The sequence below is a fragment of the Ranitomeya variabilis genome, chromosome 1 (genome assembly GCF_051348905.1).
Source record: "Ranitomeya variabilis isolate aRanVar5 chromosome 1, aRanVar5.hap1, whole genome shotgun sequence".
In the NCBI taxonomy this organism is placed as follows: Eukaryota; Metazoa; Chordata; class Amphibia; order Anura; family Dendrobatidae; genus Ranitomeya; species Ranitomeya variabilis.
Window position 1 is genome coordinate 1,004,746,822 of NC_135232.1, and position 27,711 is coordinate 1,004,774,532.

Consider the following 27,711-nt stretch of genomic DNA (forward strand, 5'->3'; position numbering starts at 1 on the left):
GCCAGTTTTCTGGCCGCAGACAGGAGCTATGACGAGTGGCTGACCCTGTGTTACCACATAGCGGACAAGTGAGCCCTGGTGTGACAGCTTCTGCCATAAATTAGCATGGCACCATGTTGTGAAAAGAACAGGAATGAAAGCAATGAGAGCATTGTGTGACTAGAGCCCTGTGTGGTCCCGCATGTCTGAGGCCATGGGCCGCCTGTGGCAGTGAGGTGGCCGCCCGGTGGAGGGCTGGGTCCGGTGCGGACGGCTCCCGCACTCACCGAGCACACAGCCGCAGGACAGCCGGGCACAAGTTTGTTATTCAGTGCGAGCAATGTTGCAGTTTGTAAGGGGCGGGGCCTGCACGGCCAGGGGGCGGGGCCTGTGTAACCTTGCGCTGAATGTAATGCACCGGAGCGCAGCACTGTACACATGCCAGGTACGCGGTGACTGGGCTCTGCCGCACTGCACACCATGAACGGCTTCCCCTCCGAGGACTTACACCGGGATAGTGGCGGGGAGGTAACCTCCCCTGCAGCTGCCGCAACCCCCCCGGTCCCGTCCGTGGCGCTGGGTCCCCTGAACGGGCAGCTGTGCTGTCTGCGGGACGAGGGCGAGAGGTGCACCCGGCCCGCGGGCAATGCCAGCTTCAGCAAGAGGATCCAGAAGAGCATTTCCCAAAAGAAAGTCAAGATCGACCTGGACAAGACAGTAAGTGCTGCTGGTTGTTTACATGTGGTACCGGCTGCCCATTGTGTGCCCGCATGGGGGCGCTGCACGGAGAGCCGGTGCTGTGCGGGAGTATAGTCCGGAGTTTGGGATTAGTGCAGCGCTCGTCTCCTGCCTGCAATGGAGACGTGGGGCCGGGAGTGGGGAGGAACAACAACAATCACTGCGCTGCAGGACTGACGGGAGCACCCACAGTACCGGGGCACCCACAGTGCGGGAGTGAGGGGAGTACCCACAGTACAGAGGCACCCACAGAGCGGGAGTGAGGGGAGTACCCACAGTACAGAGGCACCCACAGAGCGGGAGTGAGGGGAGTACCCACAGTACAGAGGCACCCACAGAGCGGGAGTGAGGGGAGTACCCACAGTACAGAGGCACCCACAGAGCGGGAGTGAGGGGAGCACCCACAGTACAGAGGCACCCACAGTACCGGGGCACCCACAGTGCGGGAGTGAGGGGAGTACCCACAGTACCGGGGCACCCACAGTGCGGGATTGATGGGAGCACCCACAGTGCAGGAGTATGGGGAGTACCCACAGTACCGGGGCACCCACAGTGCGGGAGTGAGGGGAGCACCCACAGTACAGAGGCACCCACAGAGCGGGAGTGAGGGGAGCACCCACAGTGCAGGAGTATGGGGAGTACCCACAGTACCGGGGCACCCACAGTGCGGGAGTGAGGGGAGCACCCACAGTACAGAGGCACCCACAGAGCGGGAGTGAGGGGAGCACCCACAGTACAGAGGCACCCACAGTGTGTGAGTGAGGGGACCACCCACAGTGTGTGAGTGAGGGGACCACCCACAGTGTGTGAGTGAGGGGAGCACCCACAGTACAGGGGCACCCACAGTGCGGGAGTGAGGGGAGCACCCACAGTACAGAGGCACCCACAGAGCGGGAGTGAGGGGAGTACCCACAGTACAGAGGCACCCACAGAGCGGGATTGAGGGGAGCACCCACAGTACCGGGGCACCCACAGTGCGGGATTGAGGGGAGCACCCACAGTACAGAGGCACCCACAGAGCGGGAGTGAGGGGAGCACCCACAGTGCAGGAGTATGGGGAGTACCCACAGTACAGAGGCACCCACAGAGCGGGAGTGAGGGGAGTACCCACAGTGCAGGAGTATGGGAGTACCCACAGTACAGGAGTACGAACAGTGCGGGAGTGAGGGGTGCACCCACAGTACAAGAGTACCCACAGTTCTGGAGTGACGGGAGCACCCACAGTGCAGGTGTGACAGGAGTTAGAGTTGCCCATTATCCAGAAATTCCAGGACAGACTGTAAAAATAGGGCACTTTTTCCCAATGCCTGTAAGTTTTTGGAAGCTAGAAAAGATTTTGTTGACTGTAATTATCCTCGTACAATTCGCAGTGCAGGCAGCTCATGTTTATATAAGAACTAGATGGAGGCCCGATGCTATCGAGGTAATGTCACAATGGGGGCAGGCTTTGCAGCGTTGAGAATCTCTCCCCCCATGTGCTCACCCACCTATCCACCATCTTTCCCTATGTGCTGACTTCTCCCGTCTGTGCTCTCTTCTTTGACCTGTCTACCCCATGTGCTATCCCCACTGTCTGCTGTCTATCTCCTTCCAGTGCTGTGTTCTCCCCTCAAAGACAATTCTGACATTACAGCAGGAGATCGCAGAGGATACATTTTGTGAGGTAAAATATAAAATTTTTTAAAAACAGTGAAATATTTCACCTCACAAAATGAGTCCCCTGCTGTAATGTCAGTATTGTCTTGTGCTTCCTCCCCTGCCCAGGAGATGTGGTATGCTCTGTACACAGTCAATTTTTAAAATGAACTTTCGTTCGTGGGAAAACCCCTTTAATGTGACCGGCTTCCTCTGCCTGTAGACTCGTCACGCATCTGCTGCCGGGATCAGCCGAATGATTCACTGCGCCTGGGCGGAATTCGCACAGGTGCAGTAAATCAGACGACCACCATCTTTGTGCAAACAGACAGCGGCGGTCACATTAAAACTGCGCATGCGCTCCTCCTGTACAAAGATGGCGGCAGTCAGTGAATCATTTGGCTGATCCCGGTGGCGTGTGTGTGTGTGAATGTGAGTGTGGTGCGACGGTGTTCTGCTGGTGGTACAGCGCAATAGGTTGGTACCAGCATCAGTTTCCATATTGAGACACACATCACTTGGGTGTCCCAATATGGTGGTCGGAGAACTTCCTCCGCTTGGAATTCTGGGATATGGTGACATCTGGACAGAACAGAACAGGAAATGAAAACATTAGGGTATGTGCACACGTTGCGGATTTTGCAGTGCAGTTTTTGTGTGGATTTCACCTGCGTTTTTACACCTGCAGATTCCAATTATGGAGCAGGTGTAAAACGCTGCGGATTCCTCACAAAGAATTGACATGCTGCAGAAAACAAGCCGCTGCGTTTCTGCGTGGAATTTTCCGCAGCATGTGCACTGCGGATTTGGTTTTCCATAAGTTTACATGGTACTGTACACCGCATGGAAAACTGCTGCAGATCCGCAGGGCCAAACCTGCAAAGTGTGCACAGACCCTTACAAGGCAATTATATAAGCAATCTCCTATAGACACATATCACATAATCTTTAATGATTCATTATTGCTGAGCAATGTGTCTATTTTTTCTGGACTTGTCAAAAAAATTCACGGACAGCCAACATTTTTTATAATCAAGTTGTCAACCTTTATGGGAGTATTCATGCTCAGTACATGTCTACACTAGGAAACACAAAGTGCATGTATGAGAACATGTCCACTGCTTGTATCCGTATGTGGGAACACAATGCATGTACTCACCTGTATACATACTGCACGTGTATACTGTACATACACATGACATATACTGTGCTCGTACTGCACGTGTATACTGTACATACACATGACATATACCGTGCTCGTGCTGCACATGTATACTGTACATACACATGACATATACTGTGCTCGTGCTGCACATGTATACTGTACATACACATGACATATACTGTGCTCGTGCTGCACGTGTATACTGTACATACACATGACATATACTGTGCTCGTGCTGCACGTGTATACTGTACATACACATGACATATACTGTGCTCGTGCTGCACGTGTATACTGTACAAACACCTGACATATACCGTGCTCGTGCTGCATGTGTATACTGTACATACACCTGACATATACCGTGCTCGTGCTGCACGTGTATACTGTACATACACATGACATATACTGTGCTCGTGCTGCACGTGTATACTGTACATACACATGACATATACTGTGCTCGTGCTGCACGTGTATACTGTACATACACATGACATATACCGTGCTCGTGCTGCACGTGTATACTGTACATACACCTGACATATACCGTGCTCGTGCTGCACGTGTATACTGTACATACACATGACATATACCGTGCTCGTGCTGCACGTGTATACTGTACATACACATGACATATACTGTGCTCGTGCTGCACGTGTATACTGTACATACACATGACATATACTGTGCTCGTGCTGCACGTGTATACTGTACATACACATGACATATACTGTGCTCGTGCTGCACGTGTATACTGTACATACACATGACATACTGTGCTCGTGCTGCACGTGTATACTGTACATACACATGACATACTGTGCTCGTGCTGCACGTGTATACTGTACATACACCTGACATATACCGTGCTCGTGCTGCACGTGTATACTGTACATACACCTGACATATACTGTGCTCATGCTGCACGTGTATACTGTACATACACATGACATATACTGTGCTCGTGCTGCACGTGTATACTGTACATGCAGCACGAGCACAGTATGTCATGTGTATGTGTATACTGTACATACACATGACATATACTGTGCTCGTGCTACACGTGTATACTGTACATACACATGACATATACTGTGCTCGTGCTGCACGTGTATACTGTACATACACCTGACATATACCGTGCTCGTGCTGCACGTGTATACTGTACATACACCTGACATATACCGTGCTCGTGCTGCACGTGTATACTGTACATACACCTGACATATACCGTGCTCGTGCTGCACGTGTATACTGTACATACACCTGACATATACCGTGCTCGTGCTGCACGTGTATACTGTACATACACATGACATATACTGTGCTCGTGCTGCACGTGTATACTGTACATACACACGACATATACTGTGCTCGTGCTGCACGTGTATACTGTACATACACCTGATATATATATATATATATATATATATATATATATATATATATATATATATACTGTGCTCATACTACACATGTATACTGTCTGCACATGACATATACACTGTACTCATGCTGCACGTGTATACCGTACATGCACACACATATATTCTAAGCTCATACTACACATGTATACTGGTGTAGCCTCCGTATACACTACATACAGTATATTGTTCTCATGCTAGGTGTATACTGGTATCACCTGAGTGTGTGTGTATACACATACATATCATGTATATAGTCTTCCATACACATTACATACATATACTGGGCTCATGCTAGGTATATACTGGTGTAGCCCCTGTATACACTATATAGCCATACTAGGGTGTGGACACACACACTTCTGCAGACACCATTGCTGTACATTGCATGTGGTTCGTTTCGGTCACTGCCGCCGTCCGTGAGCCCTGGTGCCATCTCGCCCAGCGGCGGGTGCTGGGTGCTGCCCCGTGTGTGGCCGGTGCCGTTCCATGGCTCTGTGGACCAGGTGGCGGCAGCTGTCTCTGCTCACTAGCATCACACACGTGTTGTGTCCGGGGGATGGCGCAGGCGGCCCGGCGTGCAGCCGAGCTCTGACCCCGAGGTGTGACGTGCGGCCCCCCATCATCGCACAGGTGACCGGACGCTATTGTTCCCTGTGAGCAGCCAGCGCAGCGGTTCCTGCGCACAGGAGACTGCGGCACAAGCAGTGTGTGCTGGGGCTCAGCAGGGCAGACATGCACGGCCGTGTGTCGCATTATTCCCACACTCCTGGGAGTTGTAGTCCTTGTCAGTGTGGCAGAAGTTAGTTTTTTGTGCTGTTGTAAGATCATGGCCGCTGTGACCGCTGAAGGACTTGGTGCTAGTATTATGGCGTGTGCAGAATGAAGTTGTTGTCCAGCTGCACTGCTCCCAGGGGGCTGCCACTAGCCCAGCTTGTTCCCAGACTGCGCCCACAACAGTCTCACGGCCGCTGATTTGTGGCATCCTGTGGGCTCTATGTGGATACGCTCTGAATTCCCTGGTGGTTGTGCGGGATGCTCCTCTGCCCGCTGCAGTACATGCCACATAAATACCCAGCCTTGTAATAAAAGCCCCACATACGATGCCGTCTGATGTGTATGGGGTACAGGTCACTAGGCCAGTCCTCTGGGAAGATCCGCCGCCGTCAGGTGATTGTAGCAGGTGCTAAGGGCCACAGTGCCCCTCCGATGCCCGGCTGCCCGCCCTCCCCTACATAGGTGTGCTCATCCTGCAATCACTCCTGTGTGCTCCATGAGAAAGCCATCGGCCGACGTGTCTGGTGGCGACGTATCTCTGGGGACAATGAGAGCGGCAGCCTGAAATCGGAGCTGTCGCTGTGATATTGCCCAGACACGACTGTCGGCCGGGCCTGTCCATCACCCAGATGTCCGTATTGCCCGTAGTTACAGGTCCTTCTCAAAAAATTAGCATATAGTGTTAAATTTCATTATTTACCATAATGTAATGATTACAATTAAACTTTCATATATTATAGATTCATTATCCACCAACTGAAATTTGTTAGGTCTTTTATTGTTTTAATACTGATGATTTGGGCATACAACTCCTGATAACCCAAAAAACCTGTCTCAATAAATTAGCATATCAAGAAAAGGTTCTCTAAACGACCTATTACCCTAATCTTATGAATCAACTAATTAACTCTAAACACATGCAAAAGATACCTGAGGCTTTTAAAAACTCCCTGCATGGTTCATTACTCAAAACCCCCATCATGGGTAAGACTAGCGACCTGACAGATGTCAAGAAGGCCATCATTGACACCCTCAAGCAAGAGGGTAAGACCCAGAAAGAAATTTCTCAACAAATAGGCTGTTCCCAGAGTGCTGTATCAAGGCACCTCAATGGTAAGTCTGTTGGAAGGAAACAATGTGGCAGAAAACGCTGTACAACGAGAAGAGGTGACCGGACCCTGAGGAAGATTGTGGAGAAGGACCGATTCCAGACCTTGGGGAACCTGAGGAAGCAGTGGACTGAGTCTGGTGTGGAAACATCCAGAGCCACCGTGCACAGGCGTGTGCAGGAAATGGGCTACAGGTGCCGCATTCCCCAGGTAAAGCCACTTTTGAACCATAAACAGCGGCAGAAGCGCCTGACCTGGGCTACAGAGAAGCAGCACTGGACTGTTGCTAAGTGGTCCCAAGTACTTTTTTCTGATGAAAGCAAATTTTGCATGTCATTCGGAAATCAAGGTGCCAGAGTCTGGAGGAAGACTGGGGAGAAGGAAATGCCAAAATGCCTGAAGTCCAGTGTCAAGTACCCACAGTCAGTGATGGTGTGGGGTGCCATGTCAGCTGCTGGTGTTGGTCCACTGTGTTTCATCAAGGGCAGGGTCAATGCAGCTAGCTATCAGGAGATTTTGGAGCACTTCATGCTTCCATCGGCTGAAATGCTTTATGGAGATGAAGATTTCATTTTTCAGCACGACCTGGCACCTGCTCACAGTGCCAAAACCACTGGTAAATGGTTTACTGACCATGGTATTACTGTGCTCAATTGGCCTGCCAACTCTCCTGACCTGAACCCCATAGAGAATCTGTGGGATATTGTGAAGAGAAAGTTGAGAGACGCAAGACCCAACACTCTGGATGAGCTTAAGGCCGCTATTGAAGCATCCTGGGCCTCCATAACATCTCAGCAGTGTCACAGGCTGATTGCCTCCATGCCACGCCGCATTGAAGCAGTCATTTCTGCCAAAGGATTCCCGACCAAGTATTGAGTGCATAACTGAACATTATTATTTGATGGTTTTTTTGTTTGTTATTAAAAAACACTTTTATTTGATTGGCCAGGTGAAATATGCTAATTTATTGAGACAGGTTTTTTGGGTTATCAGGAGTTGTAGGCCAAAATCATCAGTATTAAAACAATAAAAGACCTGACAAATTTCAGTTGGTGGATAATGAATCTATAGTATATGAAAGTTTAATTGTAATCATTACATTATGGTAAATAATGAAATTTAACACTATATGCTAATTTTTTGAGAAGGACCTGTATATGGCTGTGTTTTTTCTGATAGAAATATTCATTACGGTCAAATAGAAAGAAACAAATGTCACTTGTATTATGCCAGCCATGTGCCATCTGAGTGCTGTCCGTGCTTTACTGGGTACGATAACCGTGGATTTTTTTTTTTTTTTTTAAATCAGATTCCATGCTGATGATGGACACGTAGACAAAAAATACTTAAAATTAGATCCCGCACTCTGATTAAAAATGATCTGTTTTTTTTTCTCATATAAGAAAAGATAATGGAAAGAGGCTGGGGGTGGACGTACTATTGGTGCAGGCACCCAGGGGCCCGATAGGTGAGGGGCCACTTCCTCCAAAGCAGCACATTGGCCTGTAATGGGCCTGGCTGGGATTCCTAGAAATCTCATATACTCGAGGTTTGTTTTTTTTACTCAGCGTAAACTGACCCATGCTTGAAATCTGCGTCAATATCTCGTGATTACACCGAGTTTTATGTGCAGATTTCCTCCTTAGGATTACATTAGATGCAGAAAATCTGCAGGTAAAAAACCCACGTGTCTTTTTAGTGCGTTTCAGCATGTACTATATCAAAAATGCACATGGCTGTATCAGTAGTTTTGTGAAAGCCAAATACCCGGAAGTATCAAAAGCAAAGCAGCTTTATTTAAAACATGACATAACAAAAAGAGACAAAAACTGTAGCCTAAAAGACGCAGTGACCCTAATTTACCTACGGTAATAGGTGCAGAAAGTCTTCATCATCAGTTACTAACCGTAGGAACGTGTCTTCACACAATGTATATGCAATATGTTTTTGGCCGTGATTCTCCGAAAAGGTGGTAACATGGGAGGATTTTTACCAAACTTTTTAAAATAGCAGCAAAAAACCGCTTTGCATCATGTGAACTGTGTTGACACCTTATTTTTGTAGTCAGACTGTTACGTTTCTTTGGATCTCCTAAGTGTCAGTGTATGGAGGCTTCCAGACTGTTTTGCGGGGATGGGGGGGGGTTCTCTACTTCCAGTAAGGGCCTTCCTCCCCCATGTCAGCAGGACAGTGACAATCGCACTTGCCTAAATGCTAATAATACACATTATATTCACAAGGCCGTCTTATCCCGAGGCCATTGGGGCCCCTTACAAGTTGTAGGAGCTACGCCGCTGGTGCCACCAGAATGGCCTTAATTTGTCCTTAATTAATACTGATCCCTTTGTAGTCTTTTTCCTAAATGATTTTGATTGCACGGCTTTGCATTTACTTCCCCCGTGTTGCTCTGTAGACAAGCATAATAATTGCTTTGTTTGGGAGCTGTATGGTAACAATACACTCCCCTTACACATACTTGTACCCGGTGTGTTGTGTGATCGCAGGGCTGGCTTATACAATAGTATTTGGGACACCCACCCATTGAATTCAGGGTTTTCATTCAGTCCCATTGTCACAGATGCATAAAATCCAGCCCCTAACATGCGACTGCCTCTACTGACATTTGTATAAGAATGGCTCCTGGAGAGCTCCCTGAATTTCAATGTGCTACTGTAGAAGGAGGCCCCCCTTGTAACAAGTCAGTCCATGGAACCTTCCTACCTCCTAAATATTCTACTTTCAACTAGCCCGGCCCCTCTTCTCCAGCATCAGCATCTGACCGCACTAATCCTCTCCTCAATGAATGGTCGAAAATTCCCCCACTCCAAATTCCTGCAGAAATCCTTCCCTGAAGGCTGGAAGTGTTATAGCTGCAACTCGGTGACCAATTCTATGATAAACCTTTTTTATCAGGTTATCAGAGCATGGCCAGATTTATTTTTGAGTCCTACTAAGGGTTCACGATTTACAGTGTAATCATGATTGGTAAAACACTGCAATTAACGGGGTTATCCAATCTAGACGGGCTCTGCCCAGGAGTATGCATAACGCATATGGGCCCTGCCCGGGAGTATGCATAACGCATATGGGCCCTGCCTGGGGGTATGCATAACACATATGGGCCCTGCCCGGGAGTATGCATAACACATATGGGCCCTGCCCGGGAGTATGCATAACACATATGGGCCCTGCCCGGGAGTATGCATAACACATATGGGCCCTGCCTGGGAGTATGCATAACACATATGGGCCCTGCCTGGGAGTATGCATAACGCATATGGGCCCTGCCCGGGAGTATGCATAACGCATATGGGCCCTGCCTGGGGGTATGCATAACACATATGGGCTCTACCCGGGAGTATGCATAACACATATGGGCCCTGCCCGGGAGTATGCATAACACATATGGGCCCTGCCCGGGAGTATACATAGCACATGTGGGCCCTGCCCGGGAGTATGCATAATGCATATGGGCCCTGCCCGGGAGTATGCATAACACATATGGGCCCTGCCCGGGAGTATGCATAACACACATGGGCCCTGCCCAGGAGTATGCATAACGCATATGGGCCCTGCCCGGGAGTATGCATATCACATACGAGCTTCCTTAGATTTCAGGATATAAAAACCATATGCATAAAATAAACCACTTTGTAAGAAAAGGTGGAAGAGGTGGGATAAGCCCATAATACGTATTGCTGGTGCCTATGTAACCATAAGACAGCAGCGCAGGTACAAATAAACCTTACTCCTAGTAGGCTGGTGACATAGGAGTGGAGGCAGAATGTGTCCGGGACGTGCACCTAATTCCTCATTCAGAATTTATGGATTTTTCTTGTGTGCAGAGAAAATGACTGTTGTTCACCGCTGTTTGGTCAGTGTGTCGGTTTTTACCATCAGTTTTTCCAGCATGCAAAAAAAAAAAACTGTTGGAGGCATCTCAAGTTCTTATCAAAAAATAAAAATACGGGCAGCACACAGATAGTGTTCAGGTGTTGTCCAATCTTTTTTAACTTTTTCTTACAAATCTAAAGACTTACATTGGCGAGTTTGATCTGTGATTTGAATCAAAATCTGACACATCTCCGTGATTTGGTCTGGACCACTCTACAAAAATAGAGTATAACACTGTGGTCTGAATGAGGCCTAAGAGAAGGAAAAAGCCTCATTCTAAAAAATAATGCAATAACCAAAAGGAATAGGATTGGGTATAAAGCAAAATGCCAAGTAAGCAGGGGGTCTGTCTGCCCACCTCACTGACGCGCGTTTTCACAACCTGCTTCGTCAGGTGGCTATACTTTTATTTTCCGTACCTGTTTTTGTGCTCCATTCTTTTTCATGACTTAGATGAAGGAAGGATTTGATCCAGCCTGGCCGTCCAGGTAAAATAAGTGTTTGTTGGAACATGATAGAAAACAGAATTAAAGAAACCTTGAGCATGAGAGCATGATTTGGTAATGTGCCTTTTAATTTATTTTTTTCTTTTGGGAACGCAGTTCTGAAAATCCTAACTTTAAATATAGCTAAAAACCGAGCACACGTAGGTTGCACCTCCTTGTTAGTATCTATACATTATAGCTTGCCGTACATTAAAGGGCCACTGTACAGCAAATAGCTGTAGGACCTGCGATGACGTCACTGCCATGTTATTAGGGCAATCACATGGCAGTGACGTCATCGCAGGTCCTACAGCTATTTGCTGTGCAGCGATCCATCCTGGTGTTCTGTGGATGTCTTTTGTTCTCTGGTATCAGCTATTACACGGAATATTCTGTATAGGTGGAACCTTTGGAATCCCCGCCCCGCACTGTGCATAATGCATAACACAGTGCGGGGCTGGGATTCCAAAGGTGGCTGGCCGCAATGCCCGCGCAGGCGCAGTGTGCAAGCCTGGCTGGGACATCAGACGGCCAGAGCTTACTGCGTCTGCGCAGGACACCAGTACACAGCGCAGGCGCCGGTTTTGAAACGATAACAGCGCTGAGGGTGCGGCGCCGAAAGTGCAGGAAGATGTGAGTGACGGCAGAGGAGCTGGTCAAGCTGGGGAGTGAGGACCCGCCTACCTGGCTAGAGACAAGAATTGTGGCTAAGTATCAAAACGCTTTATTTGGGGTATACTTGAACCTAAAACTAAAAGAGCCACCTTGTTAGAATGCAGCATTACTGCTGCACAAGGTGGCTCTTTTAGTTTATAACGGCTGGAGGGGGGTGACAGTGGCCCTTTAATGCTAGCAGGATGGCGATTTATGGTGTATAAAATATGAGCAAAAACGTTCTACTTTTGACCTGATGACAGGTAGTCTTTAAAGGGATATTTCGGTAAAAGCAAGTTATGGACTCTTTGCAGGATAGGTGATAACTTTGTAATCTCTTGGGGTCTGGCTGCGGGGACCCGCTCTGATCAGCAGAATGGGATACTTTTATCCCCATTAGAATGGAGCAGCCGTGCACATGCCTGATCATCGCTCCATTCATTTCTTACGAGGGGAAAAGAGAATGAATGGAGCGGTGGTCGGGCATTCCAATTGCCTATTATTTTTGTAACTGGTATATTTGGTCCTTCTTGTGGATGTAAACTCCCCTGATTGCTGGGGGTCAGACCTCTAGTCCCCGCACCAGTCAGCACATTATGATAACTTATTTTCACCAGACAACCCCTTTAAACTGTATATTGTGCAATAATCTATGTTCAGCCCTAGGCGGGGAGGCTCTAGATGCAGATGGATATCAATCTCTTTATCTGAAAACTCAGTATTTTCTATAATGATATCTACTCCCTATAAATATATACTAAGAACTGCAGGCAGGAAAACGTAACCTATTTTAATCGAACTAAACAATAGTATTAATTAGTGGACGTATATAATACACTATGTAAACATTTGACACCCGTCCATATTACACATAGCGTCGCTGCATTTCATACATCTACAGGTAACTAAATTGCTTTGACAACAGTGATGATACATGTGACAGATCCTGGCTTCTGCTTGCAGGAGGACACTGTATCAGCAGGGACTGTTCCGAAAACAAAGGTAGTTTGTAGTTTGTAGTCTTCCTCCGTAGAATGAGAAATGCTCAGGGAAGCTCATGCAGTTGCCTGTTGTGAGTGGGATTGTATGGCTCTGCCTGTGGGAAAGACCAGAAGTGTAGATAAGGGCCTTCTCTCACTGTTGTAGATGTAGCAGTGGTCAGAATGCTGAGCTCTGTATAACTGTGCCCACCCCAATGATTGGCAGCTTCCTGTGTACATTGTGCATTGTCAGCGAGCTGCCAATTATTAGAGGGGGTGGGGCCAGTTAACACAGATTAGCTTGACTGGCCTGCAATGATGATCTCCTGCTGATAAAATACTGATTGTAGTGAAATTACAGCAAGCTGCTGAGCAATTGAAATATCCCTGGAATCAGGGACTCTGCCCCTATGTTTTGCTGATCTCGGATTAAATTGCAAATATTTGACAACAGATTCCCTTTAGTGGACAACCCCTATTTTATCAGTTCAGGATCACAATTAAAATAAAAATAAGAGAGACTCACATTGTCACAGAGATGTTGGCGCCTCTGTTCCCAGAGGGTGACGTTGTGTCACATGTCCGCTACAGCCAATGAGTGGCAGCTGTAACCCAACAATGTCACGTTAACCTCTGGGAACAGCGGTGCCAACATCACTGGAGTGGTTCGTCTGTGGGAGACAAGTATCCATTGTTTTTACTTTCATTGGGGACTTGAATTAATTGCTGTTGCCGACCACTTTAAAGGGAGCCTGTCATGTTGAAAATGGTGTGTGATCTGCAGGCGGGATGGCAGAGAACTGGAGGAGCCGATCAGATTGATGTGAATTTTTGTAGGAAAAGTTTCAGTGAACCTAGCATTTTAGTCACTGAAATCCCCGGTGTTTGTATGTGTAAGTCCAGTGGGCGGTTCTAGTCACGATTGACAGCCATTTCTCCATGCACAATCACTGAATAGGACTGCCCACTGGACGCTCGTGTGTGTGTGTGTGTGTGTGTGTGTGTGCACGCGTGTATATACAGTGGGAAAAATAAGTATTTGGTACGTCCAATTCTGCAAGTTTTCCCACCTACAAAGAATGGAGACGTCTGTAATTTTTATCATAGGTACACTTCGACTGTGAGAGACAGAATCTAAAAATAAAATCCAGAAAATCACATTGTATGCTTTTTACATAATTCATTTGCATTTTATTGCATGAAATAAGTATTTAATACAATAGGAAAAACAGAACTTAAAGGAACCTGTCGCCTCGTTTCTAGCTATTAAACTGGTCCCAGTGTGCTGGTAGTGATGCAGTGTGCATCCCGAACATGTTTTTGTCAAAGAAAATCTTCAAGTATTAGGTTTAAAAACACTTTATATCATTCGAGGATTTCCTCACAGACCTTTTCTTTCAGTCATGGGGCGGTGACTATCTTTTCAGTCACGGATCAGTTAGTGCAGGGTCGTCAAACTTCCTGAGTCCAGAAGTCCTTTCACATGGACATCGTTCAGTCACGTGGCATTCGTGAGGCCCCTCGCCAGGATGATTAACAGCGCTGCAGTCAAGGTAGTCTAACTAAGAGTAGTGCCGGCCTACATTGCAGTCCATTGTCTCAGAGTTCAAGGGATAAATGGCTGAGATATGACCCGGGACACAACCGCTCCAAAAGACAATGGTATGAGATGTACTCATTGAAGCCAACTCTGACTCCTCCTGAGCCTTTGTGTGCACCTCAGACATAGACTTGGACCCCTTCGTTGGGTCTCCCGGAAATGTGACCTCAGGCTCGCTTGGTTGCGTAGGGCATTATCCATAGCCAAGTATCTTTCCACAAGGCCCACAAAGTGCTCTGCATTATCTCTTTGGGAAACCCAGCTTCGTACTGATTTCGGTAGTGAATGGCTAAATCGTCCACTACAACTCTTTCCTCCGTCTGTACTGGAGAGCAGGTCTCAGTCTGTGGCCATTTTTACACCAGGTATAACAAGTCGAACATCTGGGACCGCGGATTTGTCCCTTTTAATAGTGTCGGATGTGTGACCGGCTCCATAGATTATAATGGCTGCATGTTCCATAAGTGTAAACCATGCCTAGAACACGTTTGTGAAAAATGGACATCTGAACGAGGCCTAAATGTGAACCTAGCATAGGTTAAAAAAGACCTTCTAACCAGGGCATGTGTGATGTATTTTTATGTATTCTGTGGATTTTCCTCTTGTTCTACTGTTTATTGTTCCTGTTTTCTTTTCTTAGGCAAGACACCTTTATATCTGTGACTTCCACAAGAACCTAATTCAGAGTGTGAGAAACAGACGGAAAAGAAAAGGTAGCGATGACGACGATGCAGATTCTCCGGTTCACGACGCTGATACCCCAGAGGTAAATGTTCTGATAGACGTGTTTTTATTAAGGTACCAGTTGCAGTTACACTTTATTAGCTTTCACTCTGTCCATTGTTCCTTAAGAGTTTCAGTTGAATGCATAGTGTCACTTCTCTTTAGATGTGTGTAGAGCAAGATTTAATGACACTGCCCCATGGCCTTCATTTCTTCATATGTGAAGGATGGCCTTTATGTGTCTTTACTTTAAAACTCTGGGACTAAGATGAAAATGTCTTTCTTGTAAAGAAAGACTTAGGAAGATGGTGTTTGATGTGTGACTTCTGAGGCACTGCCTGTACAATGGAGTCCGGAGAAGACCTTTTATGTGTGAATGTACATGACGTTAGTGCTAAGTCGGCAGCCGGTTTCAGTTTTACTAATAATACAGCTGAGAAACAAAACCATCATCTCTAATTGATAGAAATCGAATTGATTCTCAATATTGTGATTGGATAGAATGGATATTTGATCACTTCACTCATCGACAGATGATGGCAGTCTCTAAGGAGGCTTTTTCATTTTCTGTATTCATAGTAGTGTTTCATGGCAGCGTTATCCACCCCTGTATCTGTCCAGAACTCATCTTGGGGTAAAAAATTGTTTCAGAATAGGAGAAAAGCCTTTGTTTATTTGGTCAGGTTCATGTTCAGAAGAAACCAGAACAAGGAGTATTCATCTCAGTTTTGTTTTTTACTTGTTGCTTGCTAAAGTCTATGTAACCAGGTGCATCCAGCTTATGAAAAAATGAGGGACAGCCAACATTTTTACCGACATATTGGAATACCATAATAAATCATTACGATTCTAATGGACTGCAGCTCATAATCCTGATATCTTCATTCACTGCGACCTGTGAAATTATGATAATTTCAGTCATAACAATCTGTACAAGTTTCGCATACACTTCACTGAATATTTTTTAGGGATAGGGAAAAAGTGTTTTTTTATGGACTACTCAGGAATTATTGGGTGGTTGACAGCCCTTCCTTAAAGGATGTCAAAAATTAAATTTCTACTAAGGGCACGTGTTACACATTGATTCTATGGTGAGTTTTGTATCTCAGTATGGGTAAGCCAAAATCAGGAGTGGGTGAACAATACAGAAGTGGTGCATGGGTTTCTATTCTATTTTTCCTTTGATTGTTCCACGTCTGGTTTTAGCTCACAAATACTGATGTGAAAGGGCACACGCTGCGGATTTTGCTGCGGGTCCGCAGCGGATTTGACGCTGCGGATCCGCAGCAGTTTTCCATGAGGTGTACAGTACCATGTAAACCTATGGAAAACAAAATCCGCAGTGCACATGCTGCAGAAAAAAACGCACGGAAATGCAGCGGTTTATTTTCCGCAGCATGTCAATTCTTTGTGCGGATTCCGCAGAGGTTTACACCTGCTCCTCTATAGGAATCCGCAGGTGTAAAACCGCAGGTGGAATCCGCGCAAAAACCGCGGGTAACCCGCAGTGCGGTTTACCTGCGGATTTACCAAAAAACAGTGTGGAAAAATCTGCACACCATTCCTCAGCGTGTGCACATAGCCAAATACTGAACGTGTGCACGTGGCCTAAGCAAGCAATTAGTAGGTGATGAAGATGGAAGAATGGCTGCCTTAGCTGAAATATAGATAGCTGAAAAGCTGTTGTTTAGTATTTATACTGACGATTGACCAGAGTATTCAGGGTATGTGCACACGATGCGGAAAGGTGTGCAGATTTTTCCGCACTGATTTTGGTAAATCCGCAGGAAATCCACTGCGGATTTACTGCGGAATTCCCTTTTTTTTGCGGTTTTTGTAGGGATTCCACATGCAGTTTTACACCTGTGGATTACTATTATGGAGCAGGTGTAAACTGCTGCAGAATCCGCACAAAGAATTGACATGCTGCGGAATAAACAACGCAACGTTTCCGCACATTTTTTTACCGCAGCACGTGCTCTGCAGATTTTGTTTTCCATAGGTTTACATGGTACTATAAACTCATGGAAAACTGCTGCGAATCCGCAGCGGACAATCCTCGGCGGATCCGCAGCAAAATCCGCAACGTGTGCACATAGCCTCAGGATCTTGAATATCACCACGCAGGTGCCTGTCAACTATTATGTGTTATGCAATGTCAGTATCCCAGCATACGGGGTAGATTTCTAAAAGTGTCTAAAAAGACACTCTTTGCAAGTAGCAAGAAATCACAGCACAATTTTCATTTTTCAAAAGCAGAATACAAAATTAAAACCATGTTGTGATTGATTGTTATGGACAATAAAGGCTGTTGTTTCTTGTTTGTTTTTTTTTTTTTTTTTGCAGGGGACATTGGTGGGGGTTATGTAATGTCATAAAATACAACACTCCAAAACTCCATACCTTAAAAAGTGAAAGTGTTCTGTGGTTTTAACTTTAAAGACCCCTTTTAGTTTGAAGGACCACCCTGATAATAGTTCGCAACTTTTAAGAATTGACTTCAGGGAGCCTTTTGTTGACCTTTACATGTCTTTTCCTCACTCATAATATATAGGCAATGGTAACCAAAATGAAAGTCACCCTTCCTCCTGCAGTCCTGTGTGGTGATGGGGTGGGGAAGCGGGATTATGTGTGTGTTGGGGGCGTGGGATTATGTGTGGTAATGCGGTGGGGGGGCAGGATTATGTGTAGTAATGGGGTGGGGGGCGGGATTATGTGTGGTGATGTGTTGGGGGGGGGTGGGATTATGTGTGGTGATGTGGTGGGGGGCCAAGATTATGTGTGGTGATGTGGTGGGGGGCGGTATTATGTGTGGTGATGTGGTAGGGGGGCAAGATTATGTGGTAATGTGGGGAGGCGGGATTGTGTGGTGATGGGGTGGGGGGGCGGGATTATGTGTGGTGATGGGGTGGTGGGGCGGGATTATGTGTGGTGATGGGGTGGGGGGGCGGGATTATGTGTGTGTTGGGGGCGTGGGATTATGTGTGGTAATGCGGTGGGGGGGCGGGATTATGTGTAGTAATGGGGTGGGGGGCGGGATTATGTGTGGTGATGTGTTGGGGGGGGGGATTATGTGTGGTGATGTGGTGGGGGGCCAAGATTATGTGGTGATGTGTTGGGGGGCGGGATTATGTGTGTGTTGGGGGCGTGGGATTATGTGTGGTAATGTGGTGGGGGGCTGGATTATATTTGGTGGGGGGTGGGATTATGTGTGGTAATGGCGGGCGGGATCATGTGTGGTAATGTGGTGGGGGCGGGATTATGTGGTAATGTGCTGGGGGGCGGGATTATGTGTGGTAATGTGGTGGGGGGCAGGATTATCTGTAGTAATGTGGTGGGGGGCAGGATTATCTGTAGTAATGGGGGGGGGGATTATGTGTGGTAATGTGGTGGGGGGGCGGGATTATATGTGTTAATGCGGTGGGGGGCGGGATTGTGTGGTAATGTGGGGGGGCGGGATTATGTGTGGTAATGTGGTGGGGGCGGGATTATGTGTAGTAGTGTGGTGGGGGCGGGATTATGTGTAGTAGTGTGGTGGGGGCGGGATTATGTGTAGTAGTGTGGTGGGGGCGGGATTATGTGTGGTGATGTGGGGGGCGGGATTATGTGTGGTGATGTGGGGGGCGGGATTATCTGTGGTAATGTGGTGGGGGGCGGGATTATCTGTGGTAATGTGGTGGGGTGGGATTATGTGTAGTAATGTGGTGGGGTGGGATTATGTGTAGTAATGTGGTGGGGGGCGGGATTATGTGTGGTAATGTGGTGGGGGGCGGGATTATGTGTGGTAATGGGGTGGGGGGCGGGAATATGTGTGGTGATGTGTTGGGGGGCGGGGTTGTGTGGTGATGTGTTGGGGCGGGAATATGTGTGGTGATGTGGTGGGGGGCGGGATTGTGTGTGGTGATGTGGTGGGGGGCGGGATTGTGTGTGGTGATGTGGTGGAGGGCAGGATTGTGTGTGGTGATGTGGGGGGCGGAGCTACTGTGCAGGAGGCGGGAGTAATCACGATGCTATATATATATATATATATATATATATATATATATATATATATATATATATATATATATATATATATATATATATATATATATATATATAATTACAGATAATGTAGTAGATGCTCTTTGTAGTAATATATTGCGCTAGTATTACCACCATGGAGTACCAAATACAGTGGGGAAAATAAGTATTTGATACACAGACTTTATGAGTTTTCCCACCTACAAAGTATGGAGATGTCTGTCATTTTTATAGTAGGTACACTTCAACTGTGAGACACAGAATCTGAAAATAAAATCAGAAAATCACACTGTATAATTTTTAAATAATTAAATTGCACTTTATTGCATGAAATAAATATTTGATCTCCTACCAACCAGTAAGAATTCTGGCTCTCGCAGACCTGCTAGTTTTTCTTTAAGAAGTCCTCCTACTCTGCACTCATTGCCTGTATTAATTGCACCTGTTTGAACTCATTACCTGTGTAAAAGACACCTGTCCACACACTCAGTCAATCACAGTCCAACCTCTCTGCCATGGCCAAGACCAAAGAGCTGTCTAGGGACACAAAGGACGAAACTGTAGACCTGCCCAAGGCTGAGATGGACTACAGGACAATAGGAAAGCGCCTTAGTGGGGAGGCAACAGCTGTTGGCACAATTATTAGAAAATGGAAGAAACACAAGATGATTGTCAGTCTTCCTTACCTGGGGCTCCATGCAAGATCTTGCCTCGTGGGGTAAGGATGTTTTTGAGAAAGGTCAGGAATCAGCCCAGAACTACACGGGACATCCTGGTCAATGGCCTGAAGAGAGATGGGACCACAGTCTCAAGCACTACTGTTAGTAATACACAACACCATCACCAAAAGGGAAAGTACAACTGCACCGTATTGAAGGGAGGATGGATTGGGTCATGTATCGTGAGATTTTCGCCAACAACTTCCTTCCCTCAGTAGGAGCATTGAAGATGGGTCATGGCTGGGTCTAGCAGCATGACAATGACCCGAAACAGATAGCCAGGGCAAGGAGAGGCTCCGTAAGAAGCATTTCAAGGTCCTGGAGTGGCCTAAGCAGTCTCCTGACCTGCTGAACTCCGTAGAAAATCTTTGGAGGGAGCTGAAACTGAATGTTGACCAGTGACAGTCTCAAAACCTGAAAGATCTGGAGAAGATCTGTATGGAGGAGTAGGCCAAAATCCCTGTTGCAGCGTATACAAACTTGGTCAAAAACTACATGAAACTTCTGACCTCTGAAATTAGAAATAATGGTTTCTGTACCAAATATTAACCCTTACTGACATCAGACTTACTAATACGCCCATGTCAGTATCCCCCACTTTGATGTGGGCTCTGGCGGTGAGCCCACCTCAAAGCCGAGACATATCCACTGTTTTGAACAGCTGACATGTGTCCGTAATAGCTGTGGGCAGAATCGCGATCTGCCCGCGGCTATTAACTAGTTAATTGCCACTGTCAAACTCTGACAGCAGCATTTAAATCGCTCTTCCGTCCATCGGGCCGTAAATACGCGCATCGGTGACCCCCCCTTCGATTCGTTGACAATCAGAGGTCTCCTTGACCTCTATGGCTGTCAGTGCCGGATTGCTGTGACTGCCACTCAGTGGTCGGCGCTCATAGCAAGTCTGTAATTCTGCTACATAGAGGCGATCTGAACATCACCTCTACGTAGCAGAGCCAGTCGAGCTATGGCAACTTCTAGCCTCCCATGGAGACTATTGAAGGATGCCAAAAGTTAAAGAAAAATAGTTTTAAAAATATAAAAGAAAATAAAAGTTCAAATCACCCCCCTTTCGCCACATTCAAAGCCAAAAAAAAAAATCAAACATACACATATTTGGTGTTGCAGCTTTTATAATCGCCCGATCTATCAATAAAACAAGGATTAACCTGATCGCTAAACTGCGTAGGAATAAAAAAAAAAAAAAAGTCAAAACGCCAGAATTACTTTTTGTTGGTCGCCACGACATTGCATTAAAATTCAATAATGGGCAATCAAAAGAACGTATCTGCATTAAAATGGTATCATTAAAAACGTCAGCTCGGCATGCAAAAAATAAGCCCTCACCTAACCCGAGATCACGAAAAATGGAGACGCTACGGGTCTCGGAAAATGGCGCAATTTTTTTTTCACCACTTGGATAAAAAAGAACCTAGACATGTTTGGTGTCTGTGAACTCGAAATGACCTGGAGAATCATAATGGCAGGACAGTTTTAGCATTTAGTGAACCTAGCAAAAAAGCCAAACAAAAACCAACTGTGGAATTGCACTTTGTTTGCAGTTTCACCACACTTGGAATTTTTTCCCCGTTTTCTAGTACACGACATGGTAAAACCAATGGTGTCGTTCAAAAGTACAACTTGTCCCGCAAAAAATAAGCCCTAACATGACCATATTGATGGAAAAGTAAAAAAAAGTTATGGCTCTGGGAATGAGGGGAGCGAAAAAAACGATAACGCAAAACCAAAAAAGCTCCGTTCATGAAGGGGTTAAGTTCTGTTTTTCTATTGTATCAAATACTTATTTCATGCAATAAAACGCAAATTAATTATGTAAAAATCATACAATGTGATTTCCTGGATTTATTTTAAGATACCTATGATAAAAATGACAGACCTCTCCATTCTTTGTAGGTGGGAAAACTTGCAAAATCAGCAGTGTATCAAATACTTATTTTTCCCCATTGTAGTTGCAGAAACCAGTTCTGCACAGGCGCTCTGCAGACGTATATTTGTACACAATGCAGATAAAACCCAGTGTCTAACTAGTAATGTTCTCTGTAATCGTAGTTGTGCATTTGGTCTGGTCCTGACCAACTTTGTCAGCAGCTCCTCTCTGCAGAATGTTACATACAGACATCTCTGTTCAATCTCCTTTCCATCAAAACTGAACAAATCCTCACAGCACCATCCGTCCTTAGGATAGGTCATCAATATCAGATCATGGGGTTGTGACACCTGTAACCCCTATCATTCTGCTGTTCCAGGTGCCAGCGGAGGACAAATGTGCTCAGTTGTGAAGTGCAGCTACACAGCTCCGTGAACTCTATAGTGGCCACAGCGGGGTACTGCAGATCCACGCCTGTTTATTTGAATAGGGCTGGATCTGCAGTACCCTCCTGCAGCCACTATACAGTGGATGGCGCTGTGCTCTTCTGCTCCTCAACTAATCACTTCCTGCTGGCACAGAACACCTGATCGCCGGGGTGGCCATGTTTCGCACCCCCACCAATCTGATATTGATGACCTTTCCTAAGGATAAGCCATCATAAAAAATAAAATAAAAAGTCCCGGGTAACCCCTGTGACAATGTTTGTCCATGAGCTCTCTTCACCATCAGTTTCCAGCCATAAGAAGTTGAGGAGATAACATCTCTAAGTGAACGTCCACACAGGAGAACATTTTTTTTTTTTCTAGAAATTCATCATAAAGATTTGCTACAGATTTCAGATAGATTTATATTAGAAGGATGAAATCTGTTGAAAATCTGTAGTGGAAACTGGCATGCTGCGGATATTGACATGTGAAATGTAAATCAATTTTTTTTGCTAAAGAATTCTTCAGCGTGTGGATAAGATTTGCTAATCTGCAGCATTTCTATCCATGTCAGTGTGCCCTAAAGCTGTATTTTCAGATGCATATTAAGAAAAAACGAAATGTTGTGCTGAATAATTAATCAGACGACTTTTGTACAAGTGTCTAGGGTAAAGGAAGCCCATTTCCTGTGCACTGTTCTGAAGGCCACTTCCAGCATTAACTTTCAGGATAGCGGAAGCGATATAAAAACAATCCTTGCCATAACCTTGGTCTTTCTGACGTCTTTCTGATTTTCCTTTTTGCTTCCCTCTCCTAGGTGGACCTATTCCAGTTGCAAGTGAACACCCTGAGAAGATATAAGAGACACTTCAAACTGCAAGCGAGGCCTGGTCTAAATAAAGCGCAGCTCGTTGAGGTAAGAAGTAGTGTCATTATGGAAACCGGAGCATTAATTCTCATAATGTGTCTAGATGTATATGAGGTTCCATGTTGTTGTATAAACCCTTACTTGGGACATGCATGATCGTTACACATCGGGTGTAGGGAGCAGGCTCAGGAGCTGAGCCCACCCAAACACAGAGGGTGTTGGCTGTGTTATACATACATAATGCAACTGTTCTGGAGTCAGCTGTTTTTGATTCCCAACACTCCAAAACGCAATTATCGGGTGCCGTCACTTTGTGTTTCCACTGGCTGGACTTAATAGGAAGTTGCCATTTCTGCTATATACTACAGTATTGCAATATATAGTACGAGCTATCAAATGTTTTTAAAATTAATATAAAAAAAAAATCCAATTTCAAAATTAAACTGGTATTGCCAAAATCCCATCTATAATGTAAATGCGGTAAAGGGGAAAGAAATTGAAATGCCAGAATTGCTGTTTTTTGGTCACCTCGCCAAAAAATGTGCAATACATAGCAAGGAAAATATCTTGTTTACCCTAAGATGGTATCAATAAAAAAACATCAGACCATAACACAAAAAAACAAGTCCTCACAGTTTTAATTTCCAGAAAAATAAAAATGGGTCTCAGAAAAAGGCAACACGAGCCAATATTTTATTGTATTTATTTTATTTTTTACAAAGTTCTGCCTTTTTTTTTTCCAAGCACCAAAATGTAATTAAAAACTATACAAATGTGGTATTGCTGTAATCATACTGGAAAATTATACCGTATTTTTTTGGATTATAAAACGCACTTTTTTCCCAAAACATTTTTTGGGGAAAATGGGGGTGCGTCTTATAATTCGAATATACTTTACCGGCTGCGGTGGAGGAAAGTCCCTGGGTCGCTGCTGGAGGAGGCAAGAGTGGCTCGTTGCTGCAGGCTGGGATGAGGGTTTTTTGGCAGTGCGACACTGCGGGCATTCGGTAGTGCAGGGTCCCCGCCGATATTTTGTGAAAGCTGGGACCCCCGCACTTCCATGGTTTACATTGCGGTGGGACTCTGGGAAAATGGCTGCCGGGGGCAGCGGTGCATGCATAGATGGAGATCTTGGGAGATGAAATCTCAGTATCTAGATCTCCATCTGCGCATGCGTCGCCCCCGGCAGCCATTTTCCCGGAGTCCCACCGCAAAGTAAACCATGGAAGTACAGGGGTTCCGGGCTTTCACAAAATGTCGGCGGAGCCCCCCGCAACACTGAACACCTGCAGCGTCGCACATCCGAACATTCCTTTCTTCCAGTCTGGGATCCACAGCATCTCACCGCTCCTGCCTCCGCCAGCAGCAACCCTGGGACCCCGTTTCACCGCAGCCACCACCCTGGTAAGCAATAAGACGCATGGATTGTAAGAAGCACCACCATTTTATTAAAAAAAAAAGTTTTTATCCTATTTTTTTTTTCTCGAAATATGGGGTGCGTCTTTTAATATCGGTAGCTCATTTTTACTGCAAAGTTTACGCCAATAAAAATAAAACATATAAACCAATTGCAAAAATTGAGTTTTATTTCTATTTCAACCCTTTTGTGAATTTTTATTTTCGGCTGGAGCTTTAATATAGTAACATGTCCTTGTATGGCTATGTCAATCCATGGAAAAAAAATATGGCTCTAGGAGGAAAAAAGTAAAAAACGAAATTGCAAAAAATAAAAATCGCTGCCATTTTGGGGTTAGATGCATCCAGCTGTCACTTTTTCCTGCAATACAAAGTCTTGATAAACCTATAATGCTAGTGATTGTTGATTTTATTCTCCCTAGATCATTGGTGGTCATTTCAGAACGCTCCCAGTGAATGAAAAGGACACACTGACATATTTCATTTGCTCAGTCAAGAATGAAAAAAACAAATCGGATCACAAGTCTGACGGAGGTCTCCATTAGAGATAGAAAATTCATGTTTTATGGACATTTGCGGTTCAGGAGATCAATACAAGCCTTGGAAAAGAAGGACACTTGTAAATAAAGTTCAATGGTCTTTTAGTGAAGTCTGTGGAAACCATAGTTTCTGTAACATCAGAGATTTGCCTTTGCTTCCCAATCCTAATCTGTAGGGATGTGTATTTTGTGCATGGCATTGACTAGTAAGATCTGACACTGCAATAATTTCGAATTCATGTTATAAAACCTTTGCCCATTTTCATGTTTGATTTGTATTTAAGAAATTGTATTTAGTGAATTAGAGACGTTGCTGCTTGACATATATTTAATGTGGTTTTATAGTGGTTTTTTTTTTTTATATATAAATGTGGCTAAAGTAGCAGATCACATAGTTGACAATGCACTCTGTGTTATAATATAATCCCAACAATTTGGGTATGGGGCCCGGTGAGGAGAAGTATTTACTTCTCAGTAAGTGTATATGAACATATCCCTATTCATATGGAAATACTATAAATGGACAGTGCCCCCACACCGCTCTGCAGACATCTAAAGTACTATACTTGCTCTGATCTTTAAAGAAGACCTTTTACCACCTTACTGGCTACCCTGTCTTAGAGGGACTGAAGAGCTGAGTTAACATCATTTTTTATTTCTTGGCTCCACTGTGGAGACATTGGCTTCTAAACTTAAGGGATCCTCATATGCTAATATCCCATTCAACCAAGCAGAGATTCTTATTTGGGGGAGTTTTCTTTTTCCCCTGTATAATATTTTCCAGTCATAAGAAGGCAGCATCATACATGGGGAAAATAAAGCAAACCCATAGGAGGTCAGAACCTGTTAAGCCTGACGACTAGCCTCATCCCACTGCGGTCTCCTCACTCCTGGTTCCTACTGACCTTACAAGCACTGGGACAGGAGTAGAGCAGAGTTGTCAGGTCACTGTATGATGACTTACATGAGAGCGTGGGCAGAGGGGAGCTGGACTGTAATGAGGTACCATACTCGGGACCTGTCCCAGGTACTGAGCATTATTTGCTGATACCTAGGATAGATCCAGTGCATTTTATGTCCACCTATCCTGGCTATGTAATGTCAGTATGCTCCGGGAGTGCAGAGATCTTGGTGTGATAAGATTAGACTCATCAGTTTTACCAGATCACAGTGAAAATTTCAGTTCTGACTTTCTCTGGGACAATTGCTTTTTTTCCTAAAAATACTGCCCTCTTATGATTGGGCAACATTATACCAAAAATGGAAATGTCCTTAGAGGAGAATCTTCTCCTTGGTTGAAGGGGAAATTGACATATAAGCAGCGGTAACGTTTTATTCAGCTCATCAGCCCCTTTATTGTGAGGTAGCCAGTTTAACATACTAAAACTTGTAAAGTTCTTCTATAAAGAAAAGTGCCATCTTGATATATCTTATAGTTCTGATGCATTTCACATGAAGCAACTTTCCAAACTACCTTAAAGTGAACCTGTCCGCTGATGCATGCTGCCCAAGCAGTGGGCAGCAGGTATCGGCTATTGGCTGTGCGATCACGGCCATGTATTTGGTAGGTTCCAGTAATTGGGAACAGATAGAAGGTACCGTAACTAGAAATAGAGAACACCGGCTTTGTTTTTTATCTGGGTACAAAAAGCCCTGAGTAATAGCTGTAGACACAAAACTATTTGAGAGTTTTGTTTGGAAAAAAATGGCTTCCTTTTTCAATTGGGATGCATTAAAACAGTATAAACATTGACTGGAAGGCAAAAAGAGCCTGTATCTCTTTTACATAGAATAGCTTTAAAGTTACCCTCCACCCAGGCTCTGAAAAGTGACTATACATTTGTCACGTGCAGTCAGTCTACCTGGTGCTCTTTGAAGGCATCTCACTGTCTCCTCTGCTAAGATCTACGTTCCTGTTGTGCCTCCTGGATGGCTGATGCAGTGGTCAGCCTGAGCCATGCACCGATAACACAGGTGAGGCATTGAAAGTAAGGCCCAGACTTTCCGCTACGCTCCTTAGGTCACTGCCACGGTCACCTTGGATGCAGGAGGAGCTGGACCATGGTGTCGGCAGACAAAGAAAAGGGAAGGCACCAGGTCGGTACAATTGTATGGTCAATTTTCAGTGCCAGGGTGGAGGAGGGCTGCTGTAAAATTCGTTTGTCACACAATAGTCAATTCCTATTGATATTTCTGTTGTGATGATATTGTCTTTCGATTTCTGGTGTCTGATTTCTGTAACCAAATCTGCACTACAACAATATTGGATAAGACCTGATTGCAATCGCGGTTGTTTCAGTTCATGTTCAATCTCCATTTCGTAAGTTGTGATGCGGGGTAACTATACCTTGTGCTTTATTTAAAGTGGCTCTTCGGTCTGCACAAATCCAGCCGACTAAAGTGAGTGCATACCCACACACTCTTTGGGATAAATTATTTGTAGAGAATCATTGCATACGATGCATTACTAAGTATGAGATCACTTTAGGGTATGCGCACATAACGCCTGGAATCCTGAAAAACCGCTGCAGTAAGGTTCATAACGCACAGCTAAGTAAAAACAACATTGCTGTACACGTGTCGTGTCTTAAAAAAAAAAAAAAAAAAAACTGTGGCAGCACTGACATCTGAATTTAGACATCGGTCCCAATTCATCAAGACCAGCTT

At 45.3% G+C, this 27,711-nt stretch overlaps 1 protein-coding gene across 1 annotated transcript; it reads left to right on the forward strand.

Annotated features, from left to right (window-relative positions):
* The first annotated feature begins 354 nt into the window (after positions 1–354).
* On the forward strand, positions 355–27,633 carry SAP30 (Sin3A associated protein 30). Its single transcript, XM_077279511.1, has 4 exons — positions 355–696; positions 15,081–15,206; positions 23,039–23,137; positions 24,928–27,633. Exons 1-4 carry the CDS (start codon positions 460–462, stop codon positions 25,048–25,050), a joined length of 585 nt encoding a protein of 194 aa, XP_077135626.1. The 5' UTR covers positions 355–459; the 3' UTR covers positions 25,051–27,633.
* The last annotated feature ends 78 nt before the right edge of the window (positions 27,634–27,711 follow it).